A 23533-nucleotide genomic window follows, 5' to 3' on the forward strand; every position below is an offset into this window, starting at 1 on the left:
TAAGTTAGTTAATTTTGATGCATCAACAGACTAATACTTGGCGTCTGTTCTAAAACTCCCCCGAGTGAGTTGTGAAACATGGTCTGTGCTGTAGGAGAGCCCCGTAGAGACTGCTCACTGCCAGCGAAACAGCGTGCAGCTGCGGGGCTTGCCCAAACACAGGGAATAACACAACACCTGAACCGCCTGGCCCGGGTTCGGCTGGGATTGAGTTAATTTTCTTCCTAGTAGCTGGTAAGAGGGCAGCGTTTTGGATTTAGCCTGAGAATAACGTAGACAACACACTGATGTTTTAGTTGTTGCTAAGCAGTGCTTATCTTTTAAGTGAAGGACTTCTCAGATTCTCATGCTGTACCTGCAGGCAGGTGCACGGGAAGCTGGGAGGGCTCACAGCCAGGACAGCTGACTCGAGCTAGCCAAAGGGATATTCCACGCTACAGAATGTCATGCGCAGCAGATAAACTGGGGCAGCTGGCCAGGAGGGGCTGATTGCTGCTCGGGTCCTGTTGGTCAGTGGGTGGTGATACATTCCTCATCTTTCCTGGGTTTTGTTTCCCTGTCTCGTTATCTTTGTTATTCATGTTTTTCATTTCAGTTATTAAACAGTTTATATCTAAAACCACGAGTTTTACTTGGTTTTGGTTCTCCTTCCTATCCCACCAAGGGCAGGGAGAAGTGAGTGAGTGAGTAGCTGCTGGCTGGGGTTAAACCCTGACACCGGGCAATATGTAGAGTTAGTTTATCATGCTGCAAGCAAACAAAACCCCACGGGAACCCTTATCTTCCCTTCTCACATGTTACACAAGTGACATGCAGTTGTATCACCAGCAAAGTACTGTCTCTGTGCACTCAGTGATCTTCCTCCAGTGGCTTTTAAATAGGCAAGTCCACGATCATGACCTTGAGCTGAAGTTTTTGAGTTGTTGGGAGTGGTTTTTTGAGATACTGAAATAAGCTGCAAATGAGAAAAATTGATGTATGTTGCTTCCCTCTCTGCTGACTTCTCTCAGCCAGCAGACCTGCAACAATTCAAGAGGAGTACTGAGGGCTGCGTTGAGTTCACACAGCTCAGATTGTTAGAGGGATTTTGCGATAACAAAAAACTACTATAAATTTCCCTATCAGATGCAACAATCCTGAGTCACGCAGCCCAATTACTGCCTAATTTCTTGATTCTACATGTGTATTGCCAGTACTAACTAGTTCTAGGGAGAGGGATAAGGAGACACTAATGAACACTGCTAGCTAAAATAATAGTAAAACCACTGATTTTTCAGCGACGCTTAAAGCAAGCCAATAAGCAATGAGTGACACTAATTTCTCTGCACATTCCCAGTAACTACAAACGTGAGGAGGATGTTTATATTGTTCATATTAAAAACTGGTGAAACACCAATACGGGGGAAGTTTAATTTCATTATTTCAATCTGCATAGTAATATCTGGAGGCATAATAGCCGTTGGTCCTCTAAATTACTTGGGATTACATTATCAACCCGACAGTCGTCATTAGGCTCAGTCAGGCTTTGGGTGTGCAAGATTACACTTGGAAAAATTAAGTTATTTGAACGGCGGATCTGGATTTCTCTCTTCCCAGCAGCTGATTTTCATAAAGTCCATGGGAACTTAATTATCTTTGAGACGTCTCCCCCTTTAAAATACAGTTTAAACTGTCCAACAAGTTCAAAAGGTATTGGATGGAAGGGAGGAGGGACAGCCAGCCAGTCCAGTCACAGAAGTCTTGTTTCCCCAGGCAATCAGGCTAAACATTTTTTCTTCATCTTGAAATAGCTGCCCTATGTAAACTATTTTTAAGTAATTTCTTCATACAAAGTACCTTCATTATATACAGCTCTTTCAAAACACATAAAAGGCTGGGTACTTGCCCTGAAGAGCTTCGATCTCAACTCAGATAAATGTGGGTGAGCCAGTATTGCCAGTGCAAGAGGGCACAGAGACCAAGCTGCTCAAGGGGCTCCACGGCGCAGCCCAGCCCAGCCTGGCACAGCACAGCAATGTTTGATTTCCAGAGCACAGCACAGCAATGTTTGTTCTTCAGAAGGCAAGAAGTATCCTGGCTCTGCAGATCAGGCTTCTTCAACATCCTTCTGCTCAAGCATTCACACCCTTGAGCTGTTCCAGAAATCCCTGATCAAAGGCATCAGCAACTAATAAAAGCAGAGGACTGGCCTCTCCATTCCTCGGGCAGCACAGAGAACATCCCCGTCAGCCGAGTACACTGCGTCAATCTTTAAAGCACTGTTCTAATCTGACAGCAAAATGCTATCTTCTTAACCAAGAAATGTAAATCCTACTGGTATTTATATTCATACCTGTTTATGTTAGCATTAAAATATTTCCTCTGTTTTTTGGCTGGGGTTTTTCCTCATTAGCTAGTTTAAGTTGCCACAGCCAAACCCCTAATTTAACAACGTAATTAAACATGTGCTTTGCTGGTCTCCAGTGGAGAGAAAGCATAAGCTACTCTGATTTGTTGAATCAGAACTTCAGGCTGTGTCTCAAGGGATCAACTGGATATTATTTTCTTAAGAGTAGTTCATCTGAGTCAGTTGAACATGATTGAAAAGACTTCTCGGAGTGCACATTATACAAAAAAGTACTATTTTTACTGCTCATTAGCAATTTTGTGGTAACTAATAAATGTTAATATCTAGTGTGGACAGATCTGTAATTACAACATTTATTTGCCAGCAAATGTTCACCTTCAGAAAGGGGAAAAAAGCAATGAACATCATTTAGTGAAGACTTAAGGCTGAACATAATCATTCACTAGAAGGTCATAAATAACTAGATTTCAAGAAACATGAAGACTTTGAGACTCTTCTATCTTGAACAGTTCTAATAAAGTAGGACTCAGTTCTAAGTTCCTGCTGGAAATACCAGTAACTTTGGACATCTTTAACTCACAGTACCGTAATTCTCACAGCCATGAGAAACAGAAGGCCTTGGAGTTCTAGAAGTCACGTGATAACCCAAAAAGTGCATTAGCCAAAACCATTTAAATAAACAAACTAATGCTCTTCAGGCTCTAGCATTCTGCAGCAACTCAGACTCAAATACTCAACACTAGCCTTGCCAGGCTTTGCTAGGCTGAAAGCTCATCTGCAATACTGCTGGCACAACATGCTGTAAAAATCTGAGCAGGAAATGTAGAAGGAAAGGTGTATAAATCAAAGCTGTGAGAGAAAAGCCTATGAAGCATGAGACCCACTCGGATCCCCGTTTCAAGTCCTGCAGAGAGAAGATTTCATACTGCCCACCTACAGGTGAGTGCCATCAATGCTGTCAGAGAGAGAGAGGGACTTGGAGATGGAAAAATAAAGGCTTGCTGCTTTTGCTTGTGTTCTTATTTTAAAAGGCATGGGCAAAATGTACACTTAGCAAAACATCTGACCAGAAACGTTTATGTGTGTGTGTGTGATTCACTGAGGGGGAAAAAAAACAACTATATTTCAAGTTATAACCTCAACAGTTTTTAACCTTAACCAGTTACCTTGCTCTCAGTCAACTAGATTTGAATTACTTCAATTCACTATAATAATTTTTCCTTGTTTATGCTGACCCTTCAGAAAGCCACAAAAAAGGAGTCACTATTATGGAAGTAGGGCTTGTGTTACAGTAACTCACACACTGCCTTTTTCTGAACACCAAGAGTTTAGCCTTTACACATTACACTCTTTTAGCATTTCTTCTAAATATATCAGATTCTAGGTTTGCACTGTCCTCTTCAGAGGCGGAGAAGGAAATACACTTTAACAAGTGCACTCTAGCACAGAATTTACTGCCTGTCTCTTCCAGCTCTTTGCCTGCTATACTTACAGAGGGTATAAACAGCAACAGCTGGAATTTAAATTCATCTTTACCTCAGCTCTGTATACACGGAATGTAGTTTAGATCAGAGAACTTACCTGAGGAACTAAGGAGCTGTGTATGTTAGACTGTTGGGCATGGTGAAGTGAAACAAACACAGCTTTTCTTAACGGTCATGCTTTTCCACAAACCCTATTTTCTATTGTCTGCTCAATCAGGATATTTTAACAAAGCAGTTCGTGTCTTCAAGAGAACAGGACCCATTTCTTCCAATTCACCTTTTCATTGTAAACCTAAACTTTTAGTTAAATGTACGCTAAAAATGGACCGTTTTGCCACAGCATACAGACTAATGAGAATACTGAGCCTGCATGTTTAACTGGTTTTTTGAGAAGAAATAACCTGTTCAAGAAGCACAGATGTAAGTATAAATCCCTGACCGTTTCTCGGGTGCAAACACAGAGATTTACATATTGGAGGTACGAAAAATAACCCCAAGCAAAACTGAAAGAAGCAAATAATGCGAAATCAAATGAACAGACATCTTTTGGAAAAGCCCAGGAAAGACAAAGCAGCACAAATAAACACTGAACAGATTCTTATGTGAGAATTTGGGAAAGGAGGCTAGTAAAAATGAACAGGCATGTCAGAAAGGCATGCCTGCTCCCATCTCCTCTTCCCCAGAGCTAGTTATTTCCATATACTAAGATCTTTACCCCCTCCCCTTCTGTCAACAGTATCATCTGCCAGTTAAAGAGACGCTCTATAATAAGGGAGATCAGTTCATTTAATCATTTAAAAAAATCAGTTGTGTATTAACCCAAAGATTTCCAGTGGGGTTTAAAGAGAGGAGAAAAAAAAAGATAAGTGTTCTTTGCCTTACCATGATGATGATAATTCTTTTTGCTGCTTACAGAAGAATAAACAAACTATGGTGCGTGAGATGCAGTCCTGTGTGTCATTAACCAAACCCTTTTTCTTAGCAATCCTCCCACGATTTAACCCCTTCTTTCTTCTGGCAGCACTCAGTTAAAAACAAGCAAAAAAGGAAGTAATATCTGACTTGAGCCTTTCCAACCGATAAGTCATTTGGCAGACAAATTATACCAATGAAAGGGACTCAATTAGAGGATAGGAGAAGGAGCTGCAGAAGGGCGGCAGCAAGTCCTTCAGTAAGCACCTCCACAGAAGAACCTGTCTCAAAGAACTGTGAAGTTAGTGTTGGGCAAATGCCTTGCGTACATTAATTAACATGTAATATTAGAATGCAGATATGCAACAGTAGGAAAAAATATACCACACACGTTGGTCTTCACAAACTTGATGACTGTTTTCTGATCCACATTTAAGATGGCTAAAGAAAGAAAAAAATATCACTCGTGCCTTTATTCAGCAAGAGATTGATTTATTCTGACATCTGTGGTTCTCCGGATCCCTGAGTTGGAATATTGCATCTGCATTTTTCTAGAGACTTGTGGAAAAGCAATACTAACAAGGAATTTGAAAAAACTGAAAACAAGCAGCACCAAAAGCAGGAGCAGGGATCATTCAACACTGAAGAACTGAGAGAATATTTAAAGTCTCCCGAACTTGGAAGACTTCCAGTAAGAAAATTATATGCAAAAAACAGCATTAACATAAATTATTGTACTTGTAACTCTTTGTGGCTCAATGTAAGAGAAAGTGAGAAAGTTTGAACTGAATTAGCCTCACATCTTTGTTCTTGGGGTCTTGCTGCTGGGTCAGAGTTGTATCATTAGATAATCTATTCGGTATAAGGGTTCAACAAGACATGACCTCTTTGGAAGTGAAACGTGAAAATAAACATATATTATTTGGGTTTTCTTCTAAAAGATGGTACTACAGAAGTGCTACAGAGGATAAATGACAAAAGAATTTTGGAGGGGAAGGGCCTGGAAGTCTTGCAGGTCTCCCTAACCAGAAGCCACAACTAATAAATGTTACCCCTTTCCATTTTTCAATTCTGAATGCAATTCAGAATGATCAAGAATTCCTGTGTGACCTGATCAAGAGGAGCCTGCTTTAATAGGGGACTGGACTAGATGATCTCTAGAGGTCCCTTTCAACTCCTACCATTCTGTGATTCTGTGTGATTCAGTGAATTTGTAACATAAATGGCTTTGCATTGACTAGATCTCTTTCTTCTGGGTTTGTAAGTCTCTTTTCTGTTTAATGAGAGAGTACAGTGTCCTGTCAATCACTCTAAATGATATATATTGGTAAATACAGGTTTAACATAAGTTGTCAAATTTACATCTGTTGCTTACCTAACACTTCCCATTTCCTTTTAGATTAATATTTATGTATAATTACTTCAGACAGGGAATAGGATTCTTTTGCTGCAAAGCGTGCCTGTATGACAGACTAAGCTATAAATCTCTGGAAGTCAGCTCTTTGTTAGGCACCATCAATCCTGACCTCTTCCCGTTGCCTTCATGCAAAATTGGAGCTCCGAAATCGTGAAAATATATGGCATTTGAAAAAGTTTTGCAGCATTTCAGAGCATATGTGAGAATTTCACAAAAGCAGCAGTAAATTCCCAGAGCAACACAAAATCTGTGACCAAAACTGACAGTTTTCACAAATACTACTGCTGAGTTTACAGTCCAATAAAAACTCATGGTTAGGTCAACTAAAAATGCTCAAGTGACAACTCTTTCCACTCTGTGTTGCTCTCATCTAAGAAAAAGCATTTTAAGTAGCCATCTGAATTTATTTCTTTTCTAAGCACTAAGATAAGAGTAAAATGGATACATATTCCCAGAAGAGGAATTATGCACACTGAAAACACCTTTGAAATCAGACTGTGCAAACCGCATTGTCAGGCTGATTGTAATCCTTGGATCTCATTCCAGATACTCTAATCCATCTCCTCAAGACTGTTTACACATTTTTACATTAAATGATTGTGGAACAAAGAGGAAATAACCCTAAGGAGCCACATATATTATTAGTCTTTGCCAAACATGGCACTGATGTGGCTACTCTGTGCTGGTTAACTGAGCTGGCTCCTCCTGGGCTAGCTCAGGCATCTCTACATGATCCTGCATGTAGCACAAGAGTAAGCTCCTGTGCCCAGTCTTTCTTGTTAGCTAGCTCTAAGTGCTCAGCAAATGAAGGACATAGATTATCTCCCTCCCTGTGTGCACTGGGTAGGAAACCTAGGTCCTTACCTGCAGCTTTAATTCAGTCTAGCAAAAAAAAAATGCCTAGGAGTTAGTTTAACTAAAGCATATCAGTGTTTTAGTCCTTCAGTGTCTTTAGCTGTAGATACCTAAAAGTAACTTGTTATGTCACTTGAAATTTAGAAAACTGAGGTTCTCTTCATTGGGTAAATAAGACAATCTGAAACTATACATAGAAAATTTAAAGCCTTTTTGCTAGCAACGTGAAGACTTTCCCCAGGTCTGGCACTGCAGAAGACAGGCTGTCACAAGCAGGAGGCAGAAAGCCATCCTTCTGAGCACTGGGCTGTTAACGTGAGACTGCAAAACGGCAAAGGAACAAAAAAAGTAAACAAGCTGCACATTGGGCCGGTCATCTGACCAAATCTAAATTTCACAGACTACAGAGTGACCTGCACAGCTGACATGCTTGCACTGGGAGGTTGATATCATGGTCCTGAAGCAGGAAAAAAATCCCACTGCCTGTTCATCACTCTGCAACCCACTTAGTGGGATGCAAAATGACAATATTTCATCAAAGTGTATTCAGTTATGAAATTATTGGAATCTCTCTTCTCCATAGAAGTCAGATAAGAAACAGATAAATATCACACGACATGATAGTACACATTATGCCAGGGAGCCATACCTGCTTTGGTACCTTTGCTTTGGTACCTTTAAGCAAACTGACCCTTTCAACTACGATGTGTCTCAAGTAAACCCTCCAGCAGGAAGGCACCCAATACAGCAGCTGCTCTGGAAAGTCTATGTGCTTCAAAAAGCCTTTTTGAATTTATACCCCTTGATAATTTCTTTGATGCACCGATTTTTCATCATGTACAGATGAAAAGCATTAAGTGCAACAAACTTCTATGACAAAAAGACCTTATTGTGATGTTATAAAAATGGCTGGACGTATCATTTTACATTTGATTTGTAATGTTATAATTTAGCATTTATTCTAAATAACAGTGTTCACCTAAGGCTCCCAGAATTTCCTAAAACTAATTATAATAATTATTGCAGAGAATTGCCTTACTATTAATTAGAATAAACTTTATAAAACGAGTACAGAGAAGATAGGAATTACTCAAGTCCTGCTGGTTCCCTGCAGTGCAATGGGCAAAAGTTAAATCAAGTGGAATAGTCTTGCAGTCTCTGCTCTTAATCCCATGATTACATCAGTATCGCCTAATATTCACTATGAGGCAAAAGAAACTTCTAAGAGAAAATATTCTAATGAAAGTGTTTATATTCTTAGGTGTGTTTATTTTAGGCTCCAAACAGAACTAATTAGTATATAAATCATTAAAATAAACAATATGTGTCTGTCGAGAAAACAGACACGTTATTACTTCTGAAGAAAAAGGGAGATGTCTGTTTTCCCGATATTACAGATACATTATTAGAGACATGTTCTATGATCCTGCTGTGCACCCAAGCTACTAAACATTAGCTGCTAAAGAGATGTAACTACAACAGCATTTAAATCTCGCTGCTCTTACTAGTGGGTAAGTGCATGGAAGTTCTAATTAATTCCTACCTGGCATCCATAAAAAAAGAAAAATCAGGTCTTACCTCTGGAAATAATTTTTGTTCATTAACAATTATGCAACAGGGAACTGGATCAAACTGATTGAAGCCATACGGTTCAGAAATACTAGCATTTTCAAGAAATGTCAAGAAATACATAGGATTATCGATTCTGCACTTGAATTTCTTAGTAAGACATTAGTTTGGGCATAAGCCAATCCAACACACTCTAGGATTGGCTTTGCTGTCTGTGTCTTAGAATGAGAAACATTACAAAGGTACTTTTAAAGGTAACCCTTAAAATTATCATGATTAACTGAACATAGTTTTAACTACAACAGTTATAGTGCTGGGCTCAAAACTATTTTAGATCCTTTCTAAATCAAATATGGTAAAACCACTCCACTAGCAACTCTTGGGGACCACTTTGCATATGCTTACTCTATTATCTGTCAGTGCTTGTGAATACAGGAAGGAATTGGTTCTCTAACATCAAAACCAGGTAGACAACAAGTGTTTTCTGTACAAAGTAGGCAAGTGTGTGTCTTCTCTCCTGTTTCTAGTGTACTCCTTCCTTGCCACACCTTCTTGGCATCTGGTGGGAAAGTGGGTGGGAAGACATATCTCTGCTCCTCTGAATGGTTTTCCTCCAGCTACCTACTCTTTTTGTCTGCAAGTGACTCCATCTTTAGTCTCTGCTGCAACTTAGGTTTCCCCAGCCAGCTGTGTGAGGAACCCGACAAATCTGCTCCGTTCCCCTTCTGTGCACGAGGCCCTGCACAGCAGCCACCAATGAGCAGGGTGAGCTGCTGTTTTGCTGGGTGGCCACTTGGAAGAAAAGCCCTCACAGACTGTCTATATCTATCTATTTATTTATTTATTTATTTATTTATTTATTTATTTATTTTTAATGTTTGGGAAGTGGTTTTCTTTTTAAGGTCCAAGAGTCAGTGGTTTTCTTTTTCAGGTCCAAGAGTCAGAACTTCAGCTGATAAAAATTAAGTCTTACATGCCAAAGAAAAAACATACCCTCAGCATTCCCAGAAACAATCAAAACCCCCCGGCAAAGAGGGAAGAGAAAAATCCAGAATTACTCTGATAAACCTTCTAAAATCACAAGTTTCTCCAGATGAGATACAAAGTAAACAGATCCTTATGTTCTTTTTATCTAAATTCTGGTTGCTAAACATTTATGGTGTAGTTTGTTCAGATTTTTCAGACTTTTCCAAAGCTGTACTTTTCAATCCCAATAACTGTTCTTTTTTCAGCAAATATACTTGAGAAATCAAACTGGTAAAAGGAAAAGAGAAAAAAGTGAGCGGGGGAACTGTGAAGATGGGAGAGGAAAAGAGGCTGCATTTTCTTTTGCATGTCATAAGGTATAATCCAAAGGAAATGATGACGTTAAGTTCCATTATAAAAAAGCAATGTTTGTAGAGCAAAATATTGTATTGTATTTAAATCTTTAGATGTTGTTTGCAGCAACAACAACCTCAAAACTTACCTGTTGAAATATTACCCACTGTGATTTTGAAAGTCCTATGAGCAATGCTAGTTTGCAGGAATGACAGATTTCTTTCAGAATCTGTAAATCTTAGTCACTATTTTAGGCAATAGTTTATTAAAGTGGATCACGCTTTGCTTTTGCAGATCTTGAGCCATAGCCACTGAGTGGTTCTTTTAAAGAGAGAAGTGAAGGAGCATTCCAGTTCATTTACTGTAATTCAGTTCTCGGGAGAATAAAGCCAGAAAGACAAAGTTTTTCATGACTATCCTTTGCAAAGCCATTATTATACTGCAGCTGCAACTACAGAGCAACAAACTACACACATCTGTATATATGAAGGGAAGTTCCTAATTAGCATATGCATTATATAGGGTACAAAGTGGCAAAAGCCTGGTTGGGAGGAATGAATTATTATCAAACGCTTTGTGTCGCAATCTTCTGAGATCTGAGGGTGCACAGCTGCACTGTGCATATGCTGAGCTACCTGGTCACGTAGCGTGGTGGAATGGGAACAGGGTCCCGCCCAAGAAGAGAGCACAGCTAGCTGCCAAGGTCCTGAAAACCAGTCCAACACATTGCACAAGTGTGGAAATAGTACAAGAAAAGCATGATGCCCAACAGTCTACAGCTCTCCACACAGTTCACTGTGCAGTAGCCTCGAGTGAGGCCTGAAGCAAACCCCTGGTGATTCAAAGAGCAAGTTCACAGGACTGTACTCACCAAGGAAAAGAGAAGGGACGAGTATGCCCTTTGGGAAGAAGGCAGTAAAGTGCCTGGTGTCACACCGGCATGAGCAACACACTGAAATGTTGAAATGCTCTGTAGCTAGGTGTTGGGCATGATGATATACAAAGGCGAGTCAGATGAAGGATGGCCACTGATAACACTGGACTGCCTGGTTCACACTCCCATGTCACCATTACCAGACCATGCTTGATCATTGAACAATGCACCTCCTTAACACTCTGCAATGCCTGAATGGCTCATTGCCTTCCCAGGGCGAATGCCACACTCAGTATGTGGCTATCCACATTACCTCACTCATGCAAAGGGCAGTATTGTGCCCAGGTTCAACAGACCTTTTATTTTGTCAGTGCTTGGGGGACTGTATGTAGACTATTCATCAATCCAGCCCTGAAGACCTCAGCACCAGAGGCTGTGCTGCCATTCAGCAGGATCTTGACCGGCTTGACAGCTGGGCAGAGAGGAACCTCATGAAGTTCAACAAGGACAAGTGCAGAGTCCTGCACTTAGGAAGGAACAACCCCATGCACCAGCAAAGGCTGGGGATTGACCTGCTGGAGAGCAGCTCTGCAGAGAGAGACCTGGGAGTCCTGATTGATAATAACCTAAACATGAGCCAGCAATGTGCCCTCGTGGGCAAGAAGCCAATGGCAGCCTGGGGGCATCAAGAAGAGTGTGAGCAGCAGGTCAAGGGAGGTTCTTCTCCCTCTCTACTCTGCCCTGGTGAGGCCTCATCTGGAGTCCTGTGTCCAGTTCTGGGCTCCTCAGCTCAAGAGGGACAGAGAACTTCTGGAGAGAGTCCACCAAGATGATCAAGGGACTGGAGTATCTCTCTTACAAGGAAAGGCTGTGGGACCTGGGGCTGTTTAGCCTAGAAAAGAGGAGACTGAGGAGGTACCTTATCAATGCTTGTAAATACCTACAGGATGAGTGTCAAGAGGATGGGGTGAGTCTTTGTCTGTAGCGCTCAGTGACAGGACAAGGGGTAACAGGAACAAGTGGGAACACAGGGAGTGCCACGTGAACAGGAGGAGGAACTTCTTTGCTGCTGAGGTGAGGGAGCCCTGGAGCAGGCTGCCCAGGGAGGGTGTGGAGGCTCCTTCTCGGGAGGTTTCCAAACGCACCTGGACGTTTTCCTTTGTCCCCTGATCTAGGGGAACCTGCTTTAGCAGAGAGGTTGGACTAGATGATCTCTAGTGATCCCTTCCAACCCCTACCATCCTCTGGTTCTATGATTCTATGACCATGTTGCTGGACTGTTGCTGATGTGACTGTATTTTAAGCTGTTACCAACCCCTTCCAACATTTCACCCATTGCAGTCTCTAAATTTGTTCACAGTATTACATGAACCATGTAATAGCTAAGATGAAATTCAATTCCAAACATAAAGACTATGCAGGATTCAAGTCCAACATAAAGTTGGACATAGCCTTTTTATAATTCTCCTGCATCAAGATGGATGTGTTGAACTGCTTGGAAGGATAGTTTCCCTAGTAGCATCTGTCCTAAATTGCCAGCTATCTCATATATGCTACAGTTTAGTTTGTTGGTTTTTAAAACTGCATGTAGAAAGACACAATAATCTCCTCAATAAACTTTGTGAGTACTTGCAAAATGTCTATCAGAACAAGAATTTACTAGTATTCCTGCTCTGCCTTCAAATTTATTTGTATTTAAAGGGGTGGCAGAAACCTTCTCGACTCAGGTACATCCACTGCCACCTTGAATGCCTATAGTGTTAGACTATAAGACAGATCACTCTTGGGCCAATATTCCAGAAGCTATGTTCCTTCTATGAAAATGCAAAGTAACTCCATGTCATTTTCCCTCCTGACTTTTGCACTCCTCTAAAGTCCATGTGAGCTGTCAGCTTTAGTCCCGTATACCTGTCAACCACAGCTTAAATGCTCCTTTGCTAAACTCCTCACCAAAAAGCAGCAGGAATACGAAAGAGAAAGATGTTTTCAAGGTCTCTCTGAACTAGCTGTAAGAAGTAGAAATATCCCCGACGTTATTTTTCAGAAATAAGAGAGTTGGTGTCTTAAGCCAGGTTGGAATCAGCAAAATGAAAACCTTTTAAATTTAATACTGAGATGCATTTGTGGTTCAAATAGGGATAAGATGAATAATGAGCTGGGACTATGGAAAAAAAGTGGACCAACAAGGAAACTGCAATGATGCCATCAGCCTAGTCAGCAGAATGGTATTTTATTAAGCAGAGAAGTAATTTGTTGAGCAATACTCAGAAAGGTTCTGTCATGGACAGATGAGAACCTCTCTTATGCTGTCATTAGTCACAAATGTCCACGCTTTCTGGAAGATAAAAGGATAAGCAGGTCCTTTGGGAGCTGTGTTACAAAGGCAAATTATAATATTCAGATAGTTTTATAGTGGACCTGATGTCCAAGCTCGTTGACATTGGAGCTTCTCAGAATTTTGGTCTCTGTCTACGCAGTCAGTACAACTGTGTGTGTCTAACTAGCTGCTGGATGCTTCTGTCTTTATTAACAAACGCAGTTGAATTGAGGGCATACCTGGCATTTTCTTCTATGAAAGAGTTATAGTTTTGTACCCAAAGCATCTCTGCTGCAATGCTATGGATGCTGGCTGTGTCCTGGGAAATCTGGGCAGAATGATGCTTAACCAAAGGTACATATCACAGAATCACAGCATGCTGGGGGTTGGAAGGGACCTTTAGAGATCATCCAGTTCAACTCCCCTGCTCAAGCAGGTCACACCTAGATCAGGTCACACAGGAATGTGTCCAGGCAGTCCATATCATTATGGATACTCATCACTCAGAATTCTTAATTCTGTTGTATGCTTGATACAGGTCAATGATGTTAGAAAGAAAAGTACATTATGAATGGCTTACTCTTCTAGGGCTGCAATTACCAGAATCTTTAATCAGAGGTATAAAATAAACCAGACTTACAGTAGAATCCTAGTAAAACATAAACCTGGTGTCAGGTAACTGAAAGCACTTAAATGATGGAAACAGCTTATGCTGTCTTCTGTATAATCCCACTTACATTTTTTTGTTCCTTTTCTTTCCTATCTGCTGTGAATGCAATCCACAAACAATTAATTTTCGGCTTGATTTGGTGCAAGCTTTTCAGTCTCTCCTCTTTGTCACCCCCCTTGTCCACTCTTCCTCCTCCTATGGAGGCTTTGACACAGATAAAGCAACAGACATGCAACTATCACAGCTCAAAAGCAAAACTGCTTGATGTACGCATATTCATATTCTTTTTTTTTTCTTTAAAGAAGACATGATATCCGAGTTCTGTCAGGCTGAGAAGCATTGCCAGCAGTGACTTACAGCTACAGATGGCCATCCCAGTGTCCTGATTCAGTTTTCCCCCAGGTACAACAGTACCCATGTGCTACTGAAAGTAAATCGCTTGTATAGGGCTCTGCTAATTCTACAGTTTTTAGTGTCCATGTTGAGAAATATTTAAAGACAGCACCCTAAGTTACTAAAACTGAAAGAATTAACAGAAATGTAGTTCACTCTTCCACTGTTACTTAGTACTGTTCCTTAGGAAGAGCTGGCCTACATGTGGATTCTTGCTAGCAGGTGGTGTTACACAAAGACTATCTATATGTGCTATGCCAGTCTGGCTTTGTTTCCGTGAGTCTTAGCATCCTTTTCTGTCAAATACACTTGCAGTAGTCAACACTGCCATTATGTCTCTGTAGACCATGCTCTTAAAAATTCTCTCAATGGAAAGCGCTTCAATAGAAGCTATCTTCAAGTTATTCCCTCTGTACTTGGTGGATTTTAATATTTTACCATATCATTTTAGGTAACTAGCTAAGGCTGCTACTCACCAAACACCATGGACAAGTAATTTAAAATACAGTGGCTTCTCAGAGCACCAGGTCTTATGGGAGACATTACTGTGACTTAAATGGTTAGCATTTAAATTCTGTCCCAGCTCTGTATTTTCTGGCTTCCACAATGATGTCAGTACTATTTAAATTCTGTTTCATTCTTATTGATTGTGGTGGTGTTGTGTTTTTATTATGATTTGCATCTTTATCAACTAAATAATTCTGAAATGCTATTTCAGTATGAATCATCTCAAATTGTTGCAAAACACAGCATGACTCAGAGCTAAACATCCTGTAAAAAAGGTTAAAGGTTGGAGGAAATTAACATTTTTGCTAGGTGTATAAATCCTTTGTCAACCATGTCAGAAATGCTGGCATGGCCAGGATAAAATGAGGCATTCCTTTTCCCTTCCCACATCTCTCCACCCTACTCAACCTGTCTGGGTTGAAAATTCGATCACTCTTCCCACACCACTACACCCCCTTTCAAAGTAAAAACTTCAGTGTTCTTTTCCTATTAACATCACTTTCTTGCCCAAATCATAGCATGGTTGCAGCCCAAGAACAGGAACAAATGATACGATAAAAGGAAAAAAAACCCAATTTCCAATTTAGATAAACTACTGTAATGTTCTCATGTTTTCACAGACATTTTAAACCACAATTAGGAATTACTGTGCTGGCCAACACATTAACATCCTAATAAATCCACATTAAAAGCCATACAGATAATGAAAAATGTAGTTATTCTGAACGTTGTCACAGAGCTCTCGTGATCTGTGCTTCATCACATTTGATCACAGAGTGGTCAGAGTTGGAAGGGACCACTAGATATGATCTAGTCCAGCCCCCATGCTGAAGCAGGTTCACCTTGATCAGGTTACATCTTTTCTCATTGTCTGTATATATTCTTCTCTTCAATTTGTACAAATACATCAGGACAGCTATGCCAAATCCATGGCTTATGGGTAACATCCCCCAAACTTTCTTCAGTTCATACATACCTTTAAATATACATCTGTACATATATATCTATATACATGTATATAAAAAAAGGTAAATAAAATTCTTATCTATAGTCTAGCCTATAAAAATCCATATTGCTGTATTTTTTGATTGATGTAAAACAAAGAATTGCTTTTCTCCAGATTTCCCATAAATCAGTACACTAGTGGCACACAACACGTAGGTGACTTTCATAGGCAGACCTGGCTACTTAAAGAGCTTAAAAGTTATGCTTTCAAATTTAAACATGGGAGGCTAGTCTCTCCTTTGCAGGAATGACACTGGGGAGCAACATGATGAAAAAGTAGCCCTAGCAGGGGGAGCACAAGCACGACTAATGGAAAATGGTGTAAGTGAATGCCAGCTTTTCACCGGGATTATCGAGGGGTTTTGAATCTCCCTGTCTAGGAACAAGGAGAAACTCCTGATATGAAAAAAGAACAAAAAGAAAGAAAAAAGGAAAGAAAATTACTATACTTGTTAAGCCTGGGAAGGGGATAGGAAATGTGACCATTATTTAAGGAAAACCACATTACACCTGGGGGAGGAGGATGACCAGAAGCATTGTGCAGTAGCAATGAACATGTGCTATCAGTGAGGCCTACAAGCCAACTGAGCTACCTCTGGAATGTTTCCCACAGGAGGACTAACAGTAATTTTACCAGGTAAAGAATACAATACTTATCATCATAGAATCACAGTATGGTGGGGTTTGGAAGGGACCTTTAGAGATCATCCAGTCCAACCCCCTTGCCACAGGAACATGTCCAGGTAGGTTTTGAAGATCTCCAAGGAAGGAGGCTGCACACCCTCCCTGGGCAGCCTGGGCCAGGGCTCCCTCACTGAAACACTGACACAGTTTTTCCTTATGTTTAAGTGGAACTTTTTGTGTTCTGGCTTCATCCCATCACTCCTTAACCTGTCACTGGGAACAATAGAAAAAAGTGTTGTCCCAACCTTCTGACACCCACCATTTAGATCTTTGTCAGTATTAATGAGATCCCCAATCAATCGCCTCCAGACTAAACAGCCCCAGGTCCCGCAGCCTTTCCTCATATGAAAGATGCTCCGGTCCCCTGATCATCTTGGTGGCCCTGTGCTGGCCTCTCTCCAGCACTTCCCTGTCCCTCTTGAGCTGAGGAGCTCAGAACTGGACACAGGACTCACCAGGACAGAGGAGAGGAGGAGGAGTACTGAAGAAGAAAAAACTCAAACCCTGAAAGATCAAAGTGCAATATTTTATATAAAAGTTGAGTGTAAGTGTAGTTAAGCAGTTAAAAACTTTGCCAAGAATCCAGGTATCCAGCACAGCACTGAGCACGCTTTTGTACTCTGTTTTTTGGTTTTTTTTTCAGGTAATAAAATAAAACTTTGTCCCACTGCAACACTTAATGAACTGGAAAGGTATAACCTATTCCAAACAGTTGAGGACTTACCCAGATTTTAAAAGAAAACAGAACAAAATCAAGAGCATGCCTACCCTCCTGCCCCACCTAGGCACCTCTTAGGTGCCATACTTGCCCTTCACCTCAAAAGAAAAAAATCCTATAGCATCATATAATTTCCCTTTCCTTTTCCCCTTCAGTCTTTGCATGAGGCAGGCCAGTGCCTTCCTGAAACTGTTGGGGTTTTTTTCTCCTTTAGAAAACCTACACCAGTAAATATTCTCGCTCTCTGTATGACATACTTCACAGGACTTTTGTTTAGCTTTCTGATTCCAAGACGGAGAAAGATAGCTTCTCATCTTTCAGTCTCAACTTTTGGGAGGAGATTGGTTAACTGCTGAAAGGCCCCATCTAATGAAAATTGTGGTGAACCTTAAGGCAAAGACTGTTCTCCTCAGGGCAGCCTCATCTCACCTACCGACAAGCTGATAATTTTGTCGTCTGTTACTTTGGAAAGTAGCTCACCTACTTTCTCACTTACTTGGTATTGAAAGTTTACCAAATAGCAGTATGAAAATGCTCTGTTTCTACCATTTAAACATAATTTTAGGAGATGGTTTTGTAACCCCGTGGGATCTCAACTAGATTTTCGGTTATGTTATTTCTTGGGAAAACAAAGCACTGTAAGGAAAACAAAGCAATGTGAGAACCTGGGCTGGATGTCTTGCTAACATTTCTTTGAGCAGGTCAAAAGTGAAATCAAGCAGATGAGGAATCCCGAACCGAAAATATCCCAGACCTTGAGTTATCATCTTGAAAGATAAGTTAAAAGAGCAGGAGGAATTAGGAATCTGCATATGTGCTGCCTCAGGAATATGGCAAAGGCAATGACAGAATAAACTCATTTAATCCCTTAATTTGACACAGAATCAAAATGGGCTTCCACAGCCACACCTGGGTGTAAGAAGCACCCCACCCAGTTTCCTTCCTTAAATATTCATGTCATAGGACTGAATCTTTGTGTGAAAGGCAGTGGCTGTGTTCAGGTAGCAAGTAGGTGTGAGAACTCTTATCTAGATGGAGAATCCTGAGAAACCTTCAGATGGGTACCTGGTTACAGGTCTGAGAATATGACTAATCAACACCTAAATATAAGAGGAGAGATAGCATTAAAGCACATAGATATGACTTAGAAAAAAGTTTTAGACCTGAGTATCTATCTCACATGTTATTTTAAAGTCTATATATTTTGTGATCGTTATTCCTAGTGCACAGTAGATGTATAAATAATGAAGCCAATCTAAATTTTAAAGTGTTCTCTGCAGGGATAAATACCTTTCAAGCTCAGCATATGGAAACCTATTAGCTTAAAGTGTATTAGTCTTTAACTACATAATTTAAGGTCATTTGAGTTTGACATATCACAGGTCTCCAGTGGTATTAGTATATTTTCACTGTTGAAGATATATGACTGCAAAATATATATTTATCTGTGATTTGGTCCTCAAATCGAGTTATTATTTATTCAAAGAGAACAGAATGAATCAATCATTCATGAAGTTCTTTCTTCATTCACAACGAGAATGTAGGCCACATCGTTTTACTAACCAACCAGTCTTAAAGATGTAAAAAAACCCTGTCATAAAATTATGGCCACAGCTATCTGCTTCATGTAGTATAGGTTACATGACAGCTCAGTCTTCAGTGTGGACTGTGCAGCCATTCTAAATATAAATGGGAATCTAATCAAGCTATTTTGCCTTCACTTGTAAACAAACTCAGACACCAAAGACTCCTATTTATCTGCACAGAGCAAAAGTGGATTGTGCAAATGTAACCAGGGAAGCAATGCATTATTTGTGGAAAGGAATGAGTTTTAGAAATCCAGTCATGAAACATTTTGCAGAACTGACATCTAGAAATTATTTCTGGGAAGTTTCTTAGTATTTAATACTGTGTTATCAAACTTCTATGTGCCAAAATACCAAAAGACAAACTGCAAGCCTTCATTTTCTTGAAACAAATGTTTTTGCACATTCAATAGTACAAGGCTAGAAGGCTCAACAAAATGAAATGTGTTTTCAAATTTGGATGATTTATTAATTTCTCATAAATCTAGTTCCCTCCAGTGAGTTAATAAACTGTGCTATTTATCTGCTTGACAAAAATATTGAAAATCTTTCATTGTTACAGAGCTGACATTCAGTTCTTTAGAAACTTACCATAAAACAAAGTGATAAATTCTAGACAACCTTGCAAAGGGAAACAGACTTTAAATCTTTGTACAGAACTAGAAGTATATCTGAATCAGCATCAGAGATATCTGATGAGAAAGCAAGATTGTTATAGAAGGATGTTGCATTTTTCATAAAATGATGTCACAAGAGGAAATAGTTTTGGCTTATAATGTGGGCAACAGAACAATTACTCACTGAGCAACACCACGAAACAAGTGTTTCTAAACATTTTGTAATTTCCTGCTCTTTTAGCACCACCATTTATGAAAGTCAAACAAAACCAAAGAGAGGTTGCACTGTCTGTCAAGAACTACTGTCTGCTATGAGCTACAGGAAAAGCTATGATGAAGATTTGTTAAACAAGCCTGGAAGAAGATGAAAGGAGAAAAATGGTATATTATGATAGAAGCTTATTATACACTAGTTAATTGGGTGGAGAGAAGGCTGTTTTTTGATCAAGCAAGGGAAGCATCCAAAAGGACAGAACCTGATGGTTTTAATTACTTCTTGGAATATTTTTTTTTCTGCTGCTGAAAAAGAAATACAAGACAGAGACAGTCCAACAAGTTCTTGGAATATGCTGGGGACAGCTTTTTCTTCAGGAGGTGAAGAAAATCATTAAGGGAGTGGCTATTTTAGATCTTCTGCAGAGTAGCAGGCATGATTGAGCCCACATGGAAGGGAATTTAGGTCAAAGTGCAAACATTCAGCACCTATAAATGCAGAAAAATAAGCAGTAAAACAATTTTCTTTTTTTGTCAGAAAACAAATGCAAATGTTAACTATCTTCAGAGATTGATAAGCAAAGTTCCTTAGGAAGACTGTTTAATTAATAAAAGAATGCAGGAGAGCTTGTCTGTTTTAGTAATTGCTGCAGTCGGGTCTTAATTATCTGAGGTAAAGAAAATAACCTAAATTAGGCCAAAAAAAAGGATACAATACAAACGAGGCTGTGTAAATTAGTCTGCAAGACTCTACTTAGTACATTCACCTCTGAAAGGCTTATGAACAGACTTCCACAGAGAGAACAGCAATAGAGAGCAGCTTGATGCAAAGAGCTTATGTTCTGTGTTAAGCACCATTTTCTACTGGTCTCCCATAAGAAATGCTGAGGGAAAGCAGACTTCATTAAATTCCAATCCCTAGAAACCATCTATCATCAGCAAATGACTCTGTATTACTACATACACTAACAGATTATCCCAGTGCAGAATAAAGTGCTGAATTCACACACACCACATACACAATTTCCTTGATCTTTATGATTTATCTAACAATCAGATCTTTGTGTTATGCACCAATGTATAAAATTATGTGGTCTGCTCTGATATTCTTTTGGATCTTTCATTTGAAGACTTTTAAACATTCTTAGTACAAATGGATCAATTCTGGGTAAGTGGAACAACACCCCAACAGTTTAACTTGATTGTTAGTATGAACAACTTATTGCAAAAGAAGAACAAAATACAAACTTAGAGCTCACTAAACAGCTGAATTCTGCCCTTCTTACACTTACATCTACTTGCTTTTCTAGAAGTCCTTGCAATGAGTTAATATACAAGTCCATCCAAGACAGAAACAGGGTGAACAGCATTTTTTTTCTTGTTGGAAAGCCCAGTGCCCAGCTAGCTATACTGCAGCAGAAATTTTGTCTCATAACAAGTACTGTCCCATCCCGCTGTTTCCGATCTCTGAAGAACTGAGATCTCTTTGTAGGCATAATCAATAGAAATAAGGTGCTCAATGAGACCACAAAGGATGTTTGGGGTTTATGTTATTTGTGTATTCAATTAAAGACCAATGAATCCTTTCCAGTGGCTTTACATTGAAATTAGGAGATGAGATTTGCTAGCTTGAAAATCCTAGACAGTAAATTTATTCGTTTTAAAGACAGAATGTTTTAAGCCTTCATCAAATCTATTCAGATGAATTTTAGTTCCACAACCCAGAAAATAAAGCAACTCTTTTAATTGCTGGCCTTCTGGGTAATTTTGTTATTGTGGAAAAAAGAAGTATTTCTCTCTCCATGGAAAGATTACAATAGACAAGAATGGCATTGAGCAACCTCGTCTGCAATCTGAAATTAAGTTCTCACATTAGAAGAGAAGTAATTAGCATTTTCCCTAGCTTGCTTCCATGCAGTAATGCTGCTGCCAAGCAAATGAGTAACACTGCATGAGGTAAATGAACACAAGAAAACAAACGCGTAGCCGTTTCTCCTCTGGAATAAAACTTAACATAGAAAACAGTACAGGATAAGTGAGAAACTGCAGAAGTGTAGGTGCTGTTCCTTTATTATTTTGGTTTACACATATTTTATGAACAAAAGGAAAAAGCCATATGGGTTGTGCGAGCATGTGGAAGATCTCCTCGAGCCATTTTCTTTGTTGGCTCTCCATGCCAGCTTTAGTCATTATGTACCGTCCTTATTTCCGTATATGATATTCATTTGAAAATTTCCCAGTACTTCAAACACAGGCCTTTCAAAGGAAGATTACAATTATACCTAGTGTTAAATTCTGGATTCAGAATAGTCATCTTCTTTATGATACATGTAAGCGTGTGCATACATATGTATACACACATTTTCAGTAAACACACATATTTAGTTTTCTCTTACCTTTCGAAGTGCTGCTGGTAAGGAGGCAGTAGACATTGATATCGATGGAAGAATGTAAGAGTGTGGACAGGCTACCGATGATATTTGGTCTTCCTGAACAGTATAGCGTCTGCCTGATGTATCGTAGTACCTGAAAAGAGAGTAAGCCTTTCAATTAATACATCCTAGCGAAATTAAGTCTGAGCTAGTATCTGCTGTATTTCTTGACAAGACACACTAAGCCATTTTCTCCTGTTGTAGTAGTTGCAGGTTTTTAGAACTTCTAAAATCTATAGCTTTATTTTAGCCAAACTACGTCCTCCTTTCATTGGACATTAATCCAACCCATCTGCTTTAGCTGCCTGAAACTCGTCAGCTTTTTGCTGATAATGAAACAACCTAAACCAAATACAATATTCAGCAGGATAACCACATCAGAGCCACAAGGCAGAAAAATCAGTCGGCTTATCTTACGTCACTCCATCTCTACAGACATAGCTGATTATAACATTTGGAGTTTATAGTTCCACATTACATCACACATGCTGTTCACCTTCCTTCTGGAAGCTCTCAGTAAAGAATCAGTTGAATTCTCAAAACAGAAGGCCATTTATTGGGAAGACACTGCCACAATGAAAGCGTATACAGTCTTTAAAACTGTACCTTAATTTTTAGCAAGTCTGTCCTAAAGCTTAACAGACCCAGCTTATGTTTATTCTGCAGTGTCACGTTTGAAATTCTGAATCCAGAGAACATGGAAAAGTTCATTTAGTCTCAAGATAAGAAAAAAAAACAGTAAAAACTGACCAACTTGTATCATGTCTTTTATTTCACTGTCTGAAATATCCAGGTAGCAAGAATGCAGAATTCTCTGAATATACAGTTTCATTAAAAAGGCTTATTAAAAATGCATTTTATATATTTAGTCCTTTAGGGGATTCAACAATTAGTTAAAATCCATTGCTTTTTAAAAATTTATGTATTTTGATATTTCCAATTCAAAATTTGACTGTATTCTCTCAGGATCACAGGACAATATAGGCCATAGGCCAACAGTTCTGTCTGGAAGTGACTTCAGAGGTCTCTGGTCCAACGTCCTGCTCAAAACAAGGTCGGCTATGGGATCACACCAGGTTCCTGGGGCCTCTAAGCAGTCAACTCTTGAAAACATGCTAAAACACAGCCAACACGTCCTCTCTGGGCAATGGTGAAAATGTTCTCCTTTACATCCAGTCTGAACCTTTGCTTTCTCATTTTTTTGCCTGTTATCTCTTGCCCTCCAGCTATGCATCACTGTGACGAGACTATCTTCTTGGTAACCACCTCACATGTACTGGGGGGTCTCCAGGCTTGTCATCACTCCCCAAAAAGCTGCCTCTTCCCCTACACTGAACACGCCCAAATTCTCCATCCTTCCTCACAGGGCAAGTGCAGCCTTATAGGCAACCCCTGACCAAGTTGGTGACCGTCTGGTAAACTCACCCCGGTTTGAAACCCTAAGAGATCTTTAGGCAGAAAATACTTTCCTCAAATATTTTGCTTTTAGGAAAAAAAAAAAAATCTGAAAATGCATTTGTTTTTCCCTTAAAATATGCATATTTTCTGTTTCAGTTGGATCAAAACTTCTTTTCACATAAGCTTCTTTTCCAGACTCATCATGAAGTTCCAAA

General features: G+C 39.7%; 1 protein-coding gene across 1 annotated transcript in view; it reads right to left on the reverse strand.

Moving 5' to 3' along the window:
- Nucleotides 1-23533, reverse strand: part of CRYBG1 (crystallin beta-gamma domain containing 1) — a 119879-nt gene that overhangs the window by 46398 nt on the left and 49948 nt on the right. Inside the window, exon 2 of the mRNA XM_061991185.1 lies at nucleotides 21885-22014. Within this exon, the coding sequence (XP_061847169.1) occupies nucleotides 21885-21920 (36 nt within the window). The 5' untranslated portion in view covers nucleotides 21921-22014. The remainder of the gene's footprint in view (nucleotides 1-21884; nucleotides 22015-23533) is intronic.

Source organism: Colius striatus, chromosome 2 (genome assembly GCF_028858725.1).
Source record: "Colius striatus isolate bColStr4 chromosome 2, bColStr4.1.hap1, whole genome shotgun sequence".
NCBI classification, from domain to species: Eukaryota; Metazoa; Chordata; class Aves; order Coliiformes; family Coliidae; genus Colius; species Colius striatus.